Raw genomic sequence first — 16,958 nt, 5'->3', positions numbered from 1 at the left:
GGGGATTGGATTCAATGGCCCATGAGGCCCCTTCCAACTCTATGACTTACATACTAATGTATGTATTTTGTACACATTTTTTCCTGTGGCTAAAGTGTGTGCATGAAACAAGAGTCACAAATGTATTAATGTTTGAGGCCTTTTGTCTTGTGATGAGTCCTACAAAGTGCAAAATGGGTAATTTCAGTGAGAATCTTAAGACTACAAACATTGTTTTCCAACTCTAGTTGCATGGTAACTGGAGCAGGGGTAAGAAGTGGTACATATTTAAGTGCAAAATAAAGATGACCCTCCTATGCAGGTTGCACCATTGTGAGGATTTCATCTAAAGCAAAAGTGGTGAATATTTACCATAGGTGGCAACATTTGAGCAAAAAATAATCCAGCAAAATATTTTATTTTAAAAAGGGAATAATTAAACTTCACTGGAATCAGTGCAAATACTTCTGTTAGTCTTATTAGCTGTAAACGTTGATGTGCTGTTAATGAACCAATTACCTTTCTGCCCTCCGCCCCCATTTTGGCTGGCTTTGGCCACCAACCAAAAGATAGAAATGAAAGGCATGAGGTCTTCCAAATGTTTTCCACATGCAAGATGTGAGGCAAAACAACTGTTTTCCATTTTGCTTCATCTTTTAGGATACATAAGCCTTCCCCTTTTTAATACTGTATTTTATGGCACTTGTTTTACAGCATTGGTTGTTTTTTATCACTGATGTTAAGTGCTTTGAGAATTAGGTAGATGAAAAATCTTTTGGCTTCCTAGCGTGTTTTTTTCCCCTTTTACATTCTACCTGCACTCCTTTGACATTCAGTTGCTCTGAATGTAGACTTGCCCACACTGTCTGCTGCTTGTCCTGCACCTTCCTTTCCTGTGCCTTCAAGTTGTACTCATTTCAACATTTACTACTCATGTTTTGACAAGCTGGTTTCTTATGAAATGACTCATTTTAATAAGAGCCACTGTTGTGTACAATAGTGTCATGATGGGTACGGAGGTTTGCCACCTAGTGACTCAAGATGATACTGCAAAATGCGGAGAGATTTATATTGACTAAAGTCTGTTAATCTGTTTTAAAAACTAAATAACCAGAGATGCACAACTTAATCCTTCCCTTAATATGAATACCAGTGTTCAGGCATCTCAGTTTCATGTAAAAAGACAGAGAGATAGACAGAGAGACACACAGAGAGACCTTTCTTCAGGTTTTTGTGTGTGTGTGTGTGTGTGTGTGTGTGTGTGTGGTTTTTGGGGGCTGTGTGGCCATGTTCTTGAAGAGTTTCTTCCTGATATTTCGCAAGATGCCATCCACAGATGCTGGTGAAACATTAGGAAGAAACTATTCTAGAACATGGCCACACAGCCCGAAAAACCCACAAAAAACTATGGATGCAGGCCATGAAAGAATTCCCATACTTGGGATCAAACATTGATAGAAATGGGGACTGCAGTCAGGAAATCAGAAGAAGATTAAGGATGGGGAGGGTGGCTATGAAAGAACTAGAAAATATTCTAAAATGCAAAGATATACAACTCAGCACAAAAGTTAGAAATATACAAGCCATTGTATTCCCTGTTAGCATGTATGGATGTGAGAGCTGGACAGTTAAGAAAGAAGACAGGAAGAAAATCCATTCATTTGAGATGTGGTGCTGGAGAAGAGTGCTGAGGATCCCATGGACAGCCAAAAGAACAAACAAATGGATCCTAGAGCAGATGAAGCCGGAAACCTCCCTGGAAGCCAAGATGACCAAACTGAGGCTGTCGTACTTCAGACACATGATGGGAAGGAAGGACTCATTGGAAAAGACAATAATGCTGGGAAAGGAAGAGGGAAGTAGGAAGAGAGGAAGGTCACATGGTAGATGGATGGACTCTATTAAGCAGGTCACAGGTATGGGGTTGCAGGAATTAAGCAGAGCAGTGGAGGACAGAGGGTCTTGGAGATGCCTCATCCATAGGGTCGCCATGGGGGTCATCTCGAGGGCAGTTAACAGCAACAACAAAATGCTGCCTATATAGTATACTACAGAGAGGGAGGGAGGGAGGGAATATATAACATATGGCACTAGCTCAAACATAGATGGATGTTAAAATATATTGAATCTCATGTTTATTCATGCTTTTCATGTTTATTCTAGCCAGCAATCTAACATTTACATTATTTTGAATTTCAGAGGAAGAAACCTGAAACCTAGCTTTTTAGTGATTTTATTCCTTGGAGAAGAGAACTAGGTATGGTGAAGGGAGGAAACAAATGAAGTAATTGAAAACTCACAAAGTTCCAAATGAGAATTTGGCACATGGGTCGCATACGTTTTCTCTTCAAAGAAGCTTAGAAGATTCCATGCCCTTAGCAGCTACTTCATCTTAGTGGAACCCTTCACTTCAGATAGAGCAGCTTAGTTGCATCACTGAGCGAAAAGCTTAACTCAGTGGCCCTGAGCAAAAGGCTTGCCTTACTGGCCTTAAAAACATCACCAACACGACCCTCCAAAATAAAAGACAGAATATATTTAGTTGTTTAGCTGGCCTGCCTGCCTCAAGTTGTAAGCACTTAAGTTTATAACATTAGTCAGAATGCATAACCTCTCTTCTCCAGGTGTTTTAGGAGAGCTAGTAAAAATATTTTGCTACAGCATCTCATACACCCAATCTATCTAAACAAAGTATGCCCCAAACTGTGTGTGTCTGTTAAGGAATTACTTTGTTGCTGTTAACTGCTGTGGAGTCTTTAAGATTGATTGGTTATTATTTTCTGATGAGTTTCTGTGGACTTCTTCAGATGAAGCACTGAGAGGATGTAAAGTGGGTATATATCCATGGGAGCTCATGCAAAAAATAAAAACCATTAAGTGCTGCCTCATTCCTTTTGTCCTTTCCCCCTCCTTCCTCCTTTTTATACTGCAAGAGACTAGCATAGCTATGTCCTTGAAAACTGGCAAATAGCTGACTCCAACTCATGGCAACCCTATGAGTTAAAGACCTCCAAGTCACCCTATCATCAAAAACCTTGCTCAAGTCTTACAGATTCAGAGCTATGGCTTCCTTGATTGAACCTATCAGTCTCTAGTGTGGTCTTTCTCTTTTCCTATGGCCTTCTTCCTTGCCAAGCATTATTGTAATTTCTAGTGAGTCATATCTCACTAGAAAGTTTTGATTTAGTCATCTTGGCTTCTAGGAAGAATTCAGACATGATTTGCCCTAGAACCCATTTATTTATTTATTTTTAGTAGCCCATGGTATTTGTAGAACTACATCAACGCATTTTAAAACAGTTGATTTTCTTCCTATTAGCTTTAACAACCATACATAGAAATTGGAAGTATATGTCAATATTAATTACATATCTTTTCATTTAAGGATCTGGTCTAGATTCTTCATAGCTGCTCTTCCAAGTCAGCTATCCTCAGCATAACATCTTGCCTCACAGAAGCATGCAATCCCACCACCGCAAAAAGGTAGTGGCATTGTGGGAGAGATCTACAAATGTGCCCTAAGAAAGAAATCAATTCAATAACAGAAGCATCAAGTTGGAAGGTGTTTCAGAGGTACTTCAGATGTCATCTAGTCACCCTACTGCTTATACTAGCCATTAAAAACCTCTAAAGAAAGTGAATTCGTTGCATTGTGAAGCAGTCGGTTCTGCTGCCAAACGACTCCTATAAGCTTGAAGTGCTCAGTTTCAGAGAAGGCTACTGGTTGAGTCTATATGAATTTCTGTGTTGGACTTGCCAATTTCCAACCAGGAGGCATTTCCTGATCACTGACTCTGGAAATTCAGGAGCTGGGCTTTATTCAGAGTGCGTTTAACTGACTCTGGTCATTGTTTGCAAGGAAACTTTGGTTACTATGAAATTGAAATCTGCCTCTAGGTTTAATGATAAGCCTAATCAACACACACACCACTTTGTAGCATAAGACAGATCCCTGATTCAAACAGCTTATGAGCTAAAGTTGACCGCAGGGAAAAAATACAGAAAGGAGGCAGAAAAAGAAGGCTAACAAGGGCTCAATTTAGTAATGATGTGTGTGCCAACTTAGGTACTGAAAGCATCTAACAACAGCATAGTATTAAATAAAAGAGAATAACAATACAGCTATATGCATATTTAGACATGCAGAGTACTGTAGTTAATGGATATTTATGCAAATATATTTTGGGTTGTAGTCGCAGTAGTAATTGGGAGACAGAACGGAAAGGAGAGAATCTGCATCTGGAAATAATGCATTATATGTAATTAGTAACTTTGGGAACTATTTACTTTTTGCAGCAACAAGCAAGAATTGAATTACTTTTTTGCATGAAATGGTAAAGGCCATTAATTCACTACTCGTTAGAGTAGCACAATGTCCCCCTCCCCCCCCCCCCCATTTTAACCATTACTGAATGTATTCTGACTCAGTCTTAGTAATGAGGGAAGGAGGAGGAGAAATTACATGGGTGGCTATGTTTGAAATCCTTCTTGATTGGATGTTGTGCAGCTAGTGTATAGCAGAGGATCCAGCAGCAAAGGAATAAGGGTGAAAAAGACACACTGAAAACCTGAGTTGCACTTGAGATTCAAGTTATTTGGATATATTTTTAAGATAACATAAAGTTGGCCTCCCTTTATCTTCCTTTGTTTTTACTGAATGAAAGAATCTGTTGCTGTTGCAGAGAAGAGAAAGATAATCAGTGTCAGTGACTCACACTGGGAGAGAGAAGAGGGAAGGGAAGTGCCTTGCCAGATTGGCTGGCTGCTTCAAACAGCAGCACAAAGCAGGCACTGTCTTCCACTGGCTGGGTTGATATGAGCTGTGAAGGAGAGCTTAGAGATGGAAAGCATGTTTCTCAACACTCAACATTAGGAGGAACTTCCTGACAGTAAGGGCTATTCAACAGTGGAACTCACTCCTTCAGAGTGTAGTGGAGTCTCCCTCCTTGGAAGTCTTTAAACAGAGGCTTGATGGCCACCTGTCAGGTATGCATTGATTGAGAGTTCCTCCATGGCAGGGGGTTGGACTGGATGGCCCTTATGGTCTCTTCCAACTCTATGATTCTAGAGGTCATAGAATTATAGAATCATAGAGCTGGAAGAGACCCCAAGGGCCAACCAGTCCAACCCCTACCATGCAGGTACTCGCAATCAAAGCACCCCCAACAGATGACCATCCAACCTCCACTGAAAGAACTCCAAAGGAAGAGACTCTACCACACTCTTACTGTCAGGAAGTTCCTCCAAATGTTTAGGTGCAATCTCTTCCTGTAGCTTGCATCCATTGTTCCATGTTCTGGGTCCCATTCTCTAGAGCAGCAGAAAACAAGCTTGTTCCATCATCAATAAGATACCCCTTCAAATACTTATACAAAGCTATCATATCACCTCTTAACTTCCTCCCAGGCTTGAGATTGGGGGGCAATGAGATGGCTATAAAAAGAAAGTTAGAAGCATGAAAATAAGGGTGGAATGATGAAAGGCAAGATAGCTTGGAGAGTTTTAAATGCACAGATAAGGAATTAATAGTAAAAACAGAAGGAAGTTGAAAGCCAGTGGGGAGATTTCCTATCGTACACATATAGTCATGTCTTCTAATAATGTAATGGTACTATAACACCCTTAAGGCATCAGGTCCTATCTGAACTTGGAAGCTATGCAAGGTCAGGCCTGGTTAATACTTGGAAAAGAACTGCTAGTGGCTACCAAATACTGTCGGCTAGATTCAGAAGAAGCCAAGGGCAAGCCTCCTCTGAATAAGTCTTGCCAGGAACACCCTATGAAAAAATAATCACCAGAGTCAATTTGAATGCACATAACAACGTTAAGAAGATTTCAAATTCTGTCTCTCAAGTACAGTGGTACCCCGGGATACGAATTGACCGCGTTACGAAATTTCCGGGGTACGAAAAAGTTAGATTTAAAAAAACTGTTCCGGGTAACGAAAGATTTTTCGGGTTACGAAATTAATTTCGGCGCGAAATTTAAATCCGAAGCGCGGCTAGCGGCTTTCCAGCGGCTTTCCAGCACCTTTTCAGGTTGCGAAATTTATCAGGTTACGAACGGCGCCGCGGAACGAATTAATTTCGTAACCCGAGGTAGCACTGTACCCCATTTTCCCCAAACAAGGACTAGCATGTGTTTCATTAAATGTATTCTGCTTTTGAGAAGGGCAAGAATTTTTTTATAGAAGACCCAACGCTAAAAATGTGAAATAGCCCATCTTCCATTACTGAGCCCATTTTCATTAGTGAGTTTTTCACTAGGCACTGGCTTAGAAATATTTTTGTGCTAAGCTCCATTGCCATAATGGCTAGAAACCTGCTTTATACAGTGGATCCTTGTTATACGCTGGGGTTTGGTTCCAAGATCCCCCGTGTATAACAAAATCCATGTATGCTCAAGTCCCATTAAGTATAATGACATAGCAAAATGGTGTCCCTAATAAAAAATGGAACATCAAAGTAAATTTATACTTTTTTGGAACATTTTCAAACCGTGTATGCTTAAATCCGTGTATAAAAAATCCGTGTATAAGAAGGGCCGACTGTATTCTGTTCCTTTGGTGTAGTCAAGCTTTCTCCATTTTCTTCACTGAAGCCTTAGTACTCACCCAAGAGAGAATCAAGAAGAGACTGACACTGCAGGAGACCTCTTTGTGGCCTTCCCTGATAGGTAAAGGAAGACATATGTCAAGGTTTGTGCACCGAATGGCACCGATATTTCATCATTTCATTCCTTAATGTTTCAATGGATTGTCCTACCCTTGAACTGTAATTAAGGCCATATTTATGCATTGTCTCTGTTGTGATACAAACCGAAGAACTTTCAGAAAAAGTATTTCAGCATTTTCTAAAATGCTATAGCATCGGTAATTGCTGCAGTAAAACCCTCCATAAAAATTTTGTGCTGTAACAATTCCCAGTCCTGTAGTATTGCCGCATTAGCAAAAGTCTGTGTGAATAAAACTTGGTTGTTTAGGACTTGAAATTAAAGATGTGTCAGTGTTTCCTTGATCCACTTTGGATTAGACACTAAACCTGTAGTTGTGATGAACAATTGTGTTTATTTATCTGACACAAATTTCTATTTTATTTTTAGACCCTGCCAATCTGACCTTTAATTATCTCTCAAACTAATTTTTTACTTCCCTGCAAGACTTTGGGGTGACCTTATTATTTTACATTGCTTTTCTTCACCCAAACCTGCACTGACATCAGGAATCATATGTTATTTGGAAAGTAGCAATATGTGCATCTTGCCTGCTTCTAACCCAGTACAGACTGTCCATCTCTGAATAAAATGCATTGCTTTATTTGTGTAAGAGAGAGGAAACTGGACCGATAACTTCACACATTACAAATATATATGTTTACTTGTACCTAAGTATAATTGGGTGTTAGGAGAATGTCTTATGTGACTTATGTGATTGATTCATTGTCAACGTTTTGATTTACTCTGGACTGAGTAATTATAATAGTAATGAATGTGACATCATAGCAAATGAACCTATTATTACAAGAAGACCTTGTGGATGGGTGGAAACTAGTTTTAGCCTATCACATATGTATCGGAAATAGTCATTTCAATTTCAATTTCATTAAAGCACAATGTTATTTATTGCTGTGAGATGTCTCAATATGAAATTTGACATTAAAAATGTTCTAGAGAATAATTCAGCTTACAGATCCCCAGTCCCGATATATTATTGTAATATTCTACTTTATTATATGGGGGAGACATTGTTAGACTATGACTTTGGAGACCAGGGTTCAATTCCTAGCTCAGTGATGAAACCCACTGGGTGACCTTGGGCAAACTACATGCTCTCAGCCTCAGGGGAAGGCAGTGGCAAACCTCCTCATCTCAAATCTTGCCAAGAAGACTGCATGAGTCATAAGTCAAAGTGACTTGAAGGTACACAACAACAACCACAACAATCTTTATTATTTATTCAATTTATTCAGTTTACTCATTTTCTGCTAAAGTGGTACTCAAGGCAACTGTTGTTAGCATTGTTTGGAAACCAAGACTTCCTTTGTTGGCTGTAGCTGGCATCAGGCTCCCATGCTGTATTCCTTTTGTGATCTCCATACTGGGCAGTTTTCTTCCTCTGGTCAGAGTAAATGACAAGCATCTTGAATGACTGACAGTGCATAAATGATGAGTAGAAATAGTGGTTCTGATAATAAGTATAATGAAGAACATTTTCTTTTCTTACAATACTTCTTTACCTTTAGAAATAACCCCTCCATAGATTCAGAACTAATGATTCAATTGCAAAGGGATCTTGTAGCACCTTTGAGACTAGAGGGCAAAGTAGGCCAGTAGCTTGGAGCAGTCTCCAGCTGCTCCCACCCCAGTTAGTCCAGGACTGCAGCAACAAAATGGCCTACTCTGAAACTGTACTTCCACCAAGATCCCAAATGAGACACTGACAGGAGTGGCTTTTTGCCACTCTTTTTTGAGCCAGCTTTTCCCAGCCAGGCACATTGTTTCTGGGAAGAATCTACTGCAGCCAAAGAAGACTAGATTAGTTGCAACTTGCCAGAGGACCTTTTCAACTGCTGCTCCAAAAATTTGGAATGACCTGCCAGACGAGATGCGTCTTATTACATCTCTTGACACCTTTAAAAAGGCAATCAAGATGGATCTCTTCTGGCAGGCCTTCTCTGACTGACCTCCCTCAAAGTAGAACTGTCTCACTTGCACAAATTTAATTCACTTCCATGTTATTTTACCTGTCTTCACTATTGGAGAGTTTTAATATTGTTTATTTGTAGAGGGGGAGGGCTAGAGGGTTGGGGGATTGTTAAATTTATGATTGTATTTTACTCTGCTGTTACCTATCTCGATCCACAAGGAGACACGGGATATAAATTATTATTATTATTATTATTATTATTATTATTATTATCTCTGTGGCTTCCAGCCACTCTTGGCCATGCGTCATCTGCATGCCCCAACCCCAAAGTGGCAGGCAGTCTCTCTTTCCTGCCCCTCTGTTTTGACCCTAACTGAGCCAAAGACATTGTAGGATAAGTTTTCATAGACTTGGTGTACTTTCTTAGATGTGTGGAGTGAACTGGTGCCCATGCATAGAACTCCATGTATCTACCGAAGTAGACCAAGTCTGTGAAAGTTGATGCTACAATCTATTCAGTTCATTTAGTCTCAAAGGTGCTACAAGATCCTTTTGCTGTTGAATCATTAGTTCCGAATTCATGGAGGAGTTGTTTCAAAATGCATCCCAGTGCCTCTACTTCTGCAATCGATGGGGTGACAGCTGTCGCAGCCAGATCGCCCTCACATCTAATTTTTCTAAACATTTTATTATTTTATGCTGGCTATATGCCGTAATAATAAATTCATTCAATTCTGCAATCTGAGGATAAGATCCTCCAGTACTTCAGCCTGTGTACTGCTCCAACAGTGACTGCTCCAACATGGCAGGTAAACATAGTATGACATTTATTTTATTTATTATTTATTTCTGGTATTCATACCCTACTATTTATACCCTAAAGGCTCTCAGAGTGTCTTACAGATAGTTATTCAGATGGTTCCCTGCTCTCAGGCTTACAAGACACAAAAGGAGAAGGGAAGGTGGTGGGGAAGTGAATCAGGTCCAGCAGTTCTTCTCCCTCTGAGGCCTGGTCCAAGGCAGATGGACTGGAGGGAGGGCCCTTCTTCTTGCTCAGGATAGCCCTGATGGAGTTGGGTCTGCCTTTTCACTCCCTCCCAGGCTGAATGATGACAGATGGTTGGCATGGTTGGATGCATACTAATATGCCTAAAAAGAATATATTCTATGAAGAATAAGGTTCTGGGCCCTGACTAAAGTGGAAACTGGTAAAAGATCAGTGCTCTGCAGCCATAATTTAGAATAATGTTGAACCTTAAAACGGCATACTTGTAGATCTTTTATTCATGTTTATATTTCTAATTTTTGGCCCTTGCTCTTATTTTGAATTTTATCTCAGATGTTTTTGCCCTAAGATCACATTAAAATATGTACAGAAGGCACGGAAGAACAGGTACGGGGGGGGGGGGTGTTTCAAAGCAACTTTGGACTTTGGACATCTGTACCAGCCATTCACAAATGTTTAGTAAATAGTGACTGATGCTTTTCACAAGCCATATTTAAAGCTGCTTAAGAGATTAAAATGATAAAAGTCCTTAAAGCAACTTAAACCACTTTAGATGCTTCAATCAGCTTAAGAGCTTGAAGAGTTTTGTTGTAGTAGATGCAGGGTGCTCAGTGGGAAAGGAGACACTCAGAAGTGCCTTGTGTTTGGAGTTGGGAGGAAAAGGATTAACAACATGTGATATGGATTGCATTGCAAGATGGAGAAATTAATGAATAGTAAAAGTGAATAAAAAGAAAGCTTGCTTATTTATTTATTTATTTGGAGGGTATGATGGTGACAATGTGGCACTGCCCAAAACCTCTTTATTTTCCTTTAAAAAACACCTTTTACTCCCTTGTCATCTTGTGCCAAAGCTGCCACCAATTTGTGATGAAGACCTACTTTTCCCCCAATCCACTCAAGGGGTCTTGATACCAAAATATTTTCTTCAATGTTGGTAGCGTGTAACTGTATCTTTGAAAACACTCCAAACAGTCTTGTATTGAAAGAATGTTATAAATTTATTTGCAGGTTAATTTAAATACAGTATTACTTGTGTGGGTTGTTGTTCACATTTGATATGTTCTTGACATACAGTCAGCCCTTTTTATACACTGATTTTTTATACACGGATACAAGCATCCACGGTTTGAAAATGTTCAAAAAAAGTATAAGTTTCAAATAAAGAAAAAAGAATTGAGAAACAAAAGGAAAGAAAAAAATAAGATCTAGTTTTTGGTTATACAATGACACCCCATAAATGTTTATATTTACCTATGTTCTATGCTCTGAGCAGAGGGCTATCTCATCGCACCAGTGTGAGATGGAGCTATTCATAACAGGCACAATGTTTATACATGTATTTTATAGATCCCAAAATTGTATTTTTAGAAATATGGTTGGCTTATTTCACTGTATATGCTTTAGCAATGTCAAGTGAGCCCACTGTATCGGTAATGTAGAGTGGGCCTACCATTGATGTTAGAAAACCTGGACAATGATGTCCCATTTTATTCAATGGTGTTGACATGAACACATATGCTTCAGTGTGTGCTCACATCACTGCCACTGAATAATATGGGGTGTAGTGATCTGTGAGCAGTCAAAATTGTGCATCAGAAGCCCGCCAATATATCAGTCAATCAATCAATACTTGATTATGGTCATGGACCAACATAGCCAAAGGTAACAGATTTTGTACTGGTCAATGACCGAAATAAATTATTGTTGTTGTTGTTGTTGTTGTTGTTGTTGCAACAGATTTTATCATGAAATACATAGGATATACAAGTCATATAAAACAGAATTGCAGAAAATGCAAACCAATATATACTTAAAATTTAAAATTCTTAAAATTCTAAAAAAAACATTATTTAACATTCTTAAAAATTCTTAACATTTCCTCTTAGTAATAGTAGTGCTAAACCTAATTGTAAATAATCCCTCATATAAATCAAAGTACGTTATCTATGTCCATGTCAAAACCCCACTCCTTTGCAACTCAGGTGGCTGCTGAGGCGGGGTGTGTGTGGCGGCACTGTAATTCTTCACTCTTTTCATTCTTGAAGGAATCAAATCTGCACTGTTTTTGATGGTTGTGCAGAAATATTATTATCTCTGCGTAAACTGTTTGCTGTGCAGAGGATAACATTTTCTGACCAAACAAAAGGCAAAACAAAAACACAAGTGAATTTTGCACAGAGCAAGTCCTAAACTGTGAGGCTTCTTATCAGTCTATGTTTCTCTTCATCAAGGTTTACCAACACATTTTTTTTAACTTTTAGTATATATTTTTGAATTTCTTTCCATCCCTAAAATGCCTAGTCCACATTCATGTCCTATGTACTCCCCCTTGCCGCTTTTTCATTGTCTCCTCGTCCTTTCTTTGTAGCCATGCTTTTCAAAATCTTGGTTTGAAAAATCTATGGCCCATGGGTTGAGCCAACATCAAACTATGGGATGCCCCCATCCAGCATGGACCATGGCTGCTGATGGTTTGTGTTTGCGTTTATGTGTGTGTATGGTATAATATTTATATCTGTGACCAAAAGCATGTAAACACAAAGAGATCCAGACCTCTTGTGCCACTGTTGTTGTTGCTGCTGCATTCCTTCAAGTAGTTTCTGACTTATGAAGACCCTATGGCTAACCTTTCTTGGCCAGATTTGTTCAGAAGGGGTTTGCCTTTGCCTTCCCCTGAGGCTGAAAAAGTATAACATTACCAAGATCACCACAGTGGGTTTCTATGGCTGAGTGGAGATTCAACCCCTTCTCTCCTGAGTTGGTGTCCAATGCTCAAGCCACTACATCACACTGGCTCTCTTTTGCCATACCTTTTAGCCAAGTAAATCCACTAAAGCCATGCATGAGAAATCCATACGCTTTTCAGTTCTATTCTATGAAATAATGTTTTACAGGGATTTTCTTATCTACTGTTGCCCCCAAAATCCTCTATTCCATAAATACCATAATATATATAAACAAGGTAAGATGATGCTATGCAACTGCAGATTTTATGTAGATCATGCCCTGTTGAATTTGCTTGTCGAAGAGCAGAAATATTATCTCTTCTAATTTCTTTGAAATTTCAGAACATCTCTTCCTTTCTGTCCTTTAAAAAAGGTATGGCAAGTCCACATTGCAGAGACTGCCTATGAGTTCTACTTTAGATTCTCTGTGCCTCATTTCTCCCCACGTAAATCATGCAGGAATAATAATCTCTGCCAAACCTGTTTGAAAACAGATGGATCGATTGATTGATAATTTGTAATGCATCCTGGTTATCAGGGGTAGGCCACTACACAGGAGCCAGGGATTCATTCTCCCTCTTGAAAGTTGCATCCCCCTGAAAGTGATGGCAGCCAGAAATTATATCATTTCATATCACCATGTTGAGAAGGACCGAAAAAATTGTGGTATTTCAGGGGTGTTGATGGCTGTCTGTATGAAGCTGACGTTTTTCTGCGTATTTGGGGGGCTTTGTGCTCTGTGGGGCAGGGGACTGCATACATCTCATGGGCCATCCTTTGCTCATGCCTCATATACCATCAAAGTTATCACCTTAAAGCACTCTTTAAATCACCTTACATCTTTTTTAATCTTCTTATAAAAATGCAGAATTTTAACAAGTAAAAAACAAAAAACCTAAATTTACAAGATAGACTGAGCACTCATTTCTGTAGGTCCCATGGGCTTTTGAACAGATAGTTTTTAATGTGGTGCTGGAATGAGAGCAATGTCAGCACTAGCTGGCACTCCAAAGGAAGCACATTTCAAGATGCAACAGCTAACAACACCCTGGCTTACATCTCTCTACACAGTATACTGCTTTTAACAGTGCAACAGAGAAGCCCTGTCCTCATAGAAGTTCTTAACAAACTGGATTCTCTTTAGCCTGGTTCTGCTGTCAAATAGTATTTGTGCAGTGGGTCACTCCTATCAGCTCTGTTCTCTACCTTAAGTTTACTGATTCTTTGTTGCCAATCATGGCTCATCACTTGGGGTGTAGAGATTATCATGGTTCATGCTTCCTCTACCAGAGTGATCTTCAGCCAGATAACTGGGGTGGAGGGTTACTTTAATCTCAACTCTATTTCAGAAATTCGAATCCTATATGTATGCCTGTTTGGTGGGTAGATGGGTGTGACCACTTACAATGTGTCAAACCTATCCCCCATGGTCACAAACATCTTTTTCAACAAGAACTGCCGGAAAAGAACTTTTGCCTTAATCGGCTCCTATCAAGATCTCTAAATATGGGAAGCCCTTGGGCACCTGTCCAAAGTAATAAACAAGGAAATACCTTTGATCCTTTGCAATGTGTGTTTCTGTCAAGCACAGATCAGTTGCAAGCAGTCAACAAATATCAGAGATTAAGGGCAGCAACTTCCACAGCCGGAAGTTTGGCTTTCAAGTGAATGTGAACTCTAGCATCCCCCTCTTTTTCCAGATTTTTTGTGTGATGGTTCTAGGGATTAAAGGCGAGTTACAGACTGCCCAAAACGGGTGGTCTGCTGCCGCCGCTGGTTGCTACATCCTGGAACCACAGTGGCCAAATTGGGAGGTTCCCGGGCGCAGAAAGAAAGAAGCACCGAAATGGCGCTTCTTTCAGCAACCTGGAAGTGGCACCGCGAGGTGCTAGTCATGCACTTGCGGCGTCACTTCCACCACGCGGCTTCTGGACGCTATGCGTCCGCGATGTCAAAATGGCAGCCCCCCTGTGGATGAGCGCCGCCATTTTGTACGGACTCGGTCTGTATTAGGATTGAGGGGCGTCCGGAAGGGACGCCCCTTCTCAACCCTAACACGCCCCTTCCTAACCCTAATACACCCCTTTGGAGTGTCTGTAATGCACCAAAGACACACAGCTCCCCCATGCACTATTTTGCAGTGGTTTGGAATTTTAAGAAAGCAATCCTGTCCCTTTCCACATGGCCCAAAAGCACTTCTCTGCTCACCTCTAAACTTTTTCATCTTGAAATTTTACAACAAGTTGTTATGCACATATGTACAGTGATAATGTTGCTCTTAAAATTTCCCTGTGAAACTGTTCCACATATGACTCCAGGCCAGTTCAACGTGGGTTATGACTAGATACCCATAAAATTTTAGCTATATGAGTATAAATTGAGAGTCCCAGAGGCGCTCAAAGGCTGATTACACCAATCCTACACGGACTGGACTAGCCTAAACTGAAAACTTCCCCCTCTCTAATTAAACTTTTCTTTAATTGGATTACTAGGAAATTTTCTTTGGTTAGGTTATTGGAAGGATAACCTAGTTTACCCATGTGCCTCTTCCCTTGAAGTTTTGATAGCAGTCTACTTGGATCTTGTTTCGTTTTTGCTTGGAAAACACATGGATAGTAATAAGTGTTGATTTAAACTTTATGGCCTAAATTTAATTTGCTAGACCCAGTTAGAGTAGACCAAGTAATACAATGGTGATTTGCAGTTATGTAATGTCCACCGACAGTCTGCTCTAGTTAGGACTAGAATTGGATTTTGGACAATATTTTTAACAGAAGACATACTTTAAGACTATCAAGTGGGAAGGGAGCTAGAAACAAGAGTGAGCCAGTATTTTGATTGATAAATGTTTGTGTGGGATCAATTATGAATTAGCATCCAGACGAAGATGAAGGAAAATGTTCCTTGTTTGTCTGGTCACTAAAAAAAGCTAATAAAATGAAGAGAATTACCATTTCAAATGTGCTGGATAAAAGTGATATCTCTGGTCTTCTGTGACAGTTATATATTCATTTATCAGTAGCTGGTGCAGTAATAATTTAGAGTACTTTCATATTTAGGTTTTGGCTTTGTAATTCATTTTGATCTCTCACATACATCAAAGCTTTGTTTTTGTTTATGTTGTTGTTGTGATTGGTGAGACAGGGAGACAACAGTCTGGGAGAGATGAGTTGGCTCCCCACCCCACTCTTTGACAGCATTTCTTCCCATATGTACATTATAACAAGATGTGGTTTTGCTCTAATTGTATGCAGTTAATGAACAATAATTAGAATTATGGCTTCAATGTGAAATCATTATTTTGTTTTATATGCCTTTTTTATGCATAATGCATAAATATCAATATACATTCTAAACTTGTGCTAATGTAGAATGCAGGAGAGAGGATTTTGTAATTATTCTTTTAGCACACCATGCCTCTTATGTATTCCTTTGGCACACTTCCAGTGTATTCCCTCATCATTCATTAAGTGCTACTTATTATTAAGGCCTGCAGTTGGATCCACAAGAAGGACCTGTTCAATCTCACTTCCATAGGAGATGCTGAGAGATTGACAGAATATATTGGCAAAATTTATCATGGGCTATAGATGACAAACAGGGAAAATCTATGTTTAGGGGATACCAAAGACTTAGTGATATATCCAGACACATACACTTGCAGTGTTATTACATTAATCATTGATAATCATTATTACTAAATTATCAAGTAATACTGCCACTTAGTCTGTGAAAGTTCCTGAGAAACTATGTTTTTACGCTACACTAATTCATGTGCCATCAGGGTGACTACCATCAATCTTCTATGGCTTTGCTGGACTGCAGCTTTAATGGTGAAGGGTGGCTAATAGGGCCTACAGTCCAACTATATCCAGAGGGCCACATGTTGCCCTTCAATGGATGTAAGGGGGGAAACAGAAAGAAAGAAAACATACTTTGGATTTCTTAAGTATATTTCCCCCCCTTTGAATAGGAAAACATGTTTCCACCTTGAACTAGTAAAACCAAACTGTTGTCACACTTTCCACTAACATTTCAACTGCTCTTGCATTTCAGGACATTTCAGGATCTTTCCAAACAAATGGATATGTCTTATGGCACAGTCAGGGATTCTGCTGTTTATGAATATTTTAAAGCGAAAGGAACAAATCCTTTAGAACAAGACAGCACCTTTGCTGAATTGTGGAAGACAATCAGTAAGAATAATGGAGCTGATAACTGTGTGGCAAACCCCTCTGAAGGCATCAGGAAGGTAAGAAGGGATGAATGTCCAATTTATCCATAGAATATCAGTATTTAATATGCAGTATGTAGAGTATTAAAATGTAGAGTGAGTGACTTTATGTTTTGTAAAGTAATCAGCTGTTAATAAGAAATCGTTGGATTCTTTACAAAAAAAAAAGCAAGGCAGACAGCAAAACAGGTATTGCAGTGCTAGTTAGTATTCCCAAAAAAACCTTGCAAATCTTTTTGGAATTAAATGGGTCTGTCTTTCACACACACACCCTTTGTAATGTATGCAGTTCAGCAACAATCAAAATCATCTTGACTTTCAGAAACCCACATTTGATCTCTGACTTCTAATGCTGAGTGGTTGTTC

At 39.5% G+C, this 16,958-nt stretch overlaps 1 protein-coding gene across 5 annotated transcripts in view; it reads left to right on the top strand.

Moving 5' to 3' along the window:
* Nucleotides 1-16,958, top strand: part of GRID1 (glutamate ionotropic receptor delta type subunit 1) — an 859,069-nt gene that overhangs the window by 789,181 nt on the left and 52,930 nt on the right. For all 5 annotated transcript variants that reach the window (XM_089510585.1, XM_089510586.1, XM_089510584.1 and 2 more), the window contains exon 13: nt 16,415-16,610. In XM_089510585.1, the coding sequence (XP_089366711.1) occupies nt 16,415-16,610 (196 nt within the window). The remainder of the gene's footprint in view (nt 1-16,414; nt 16,611-16,958) is intronic.

This window comes from Sceloporus occidentalis, unplaced genomic scaffold, assembly GCF_023333645.1.
Source record: "Sceloporus occidentalis isolate IW3139 unplaced genomic scaffold, rSceOcc1.0.p SCAF_2, whole genome shotgun sequence".
NCBI classification, from domain to species: Eukaryota; Metazoa; Chordata; class Lepidosauria; order Squamata; family Phrynosomatidae; genus Sceloporus; species Sceloporus occidentalis.
This window is presented reverse-complemented; position numbering and strand designations above follow the sequence as displayed.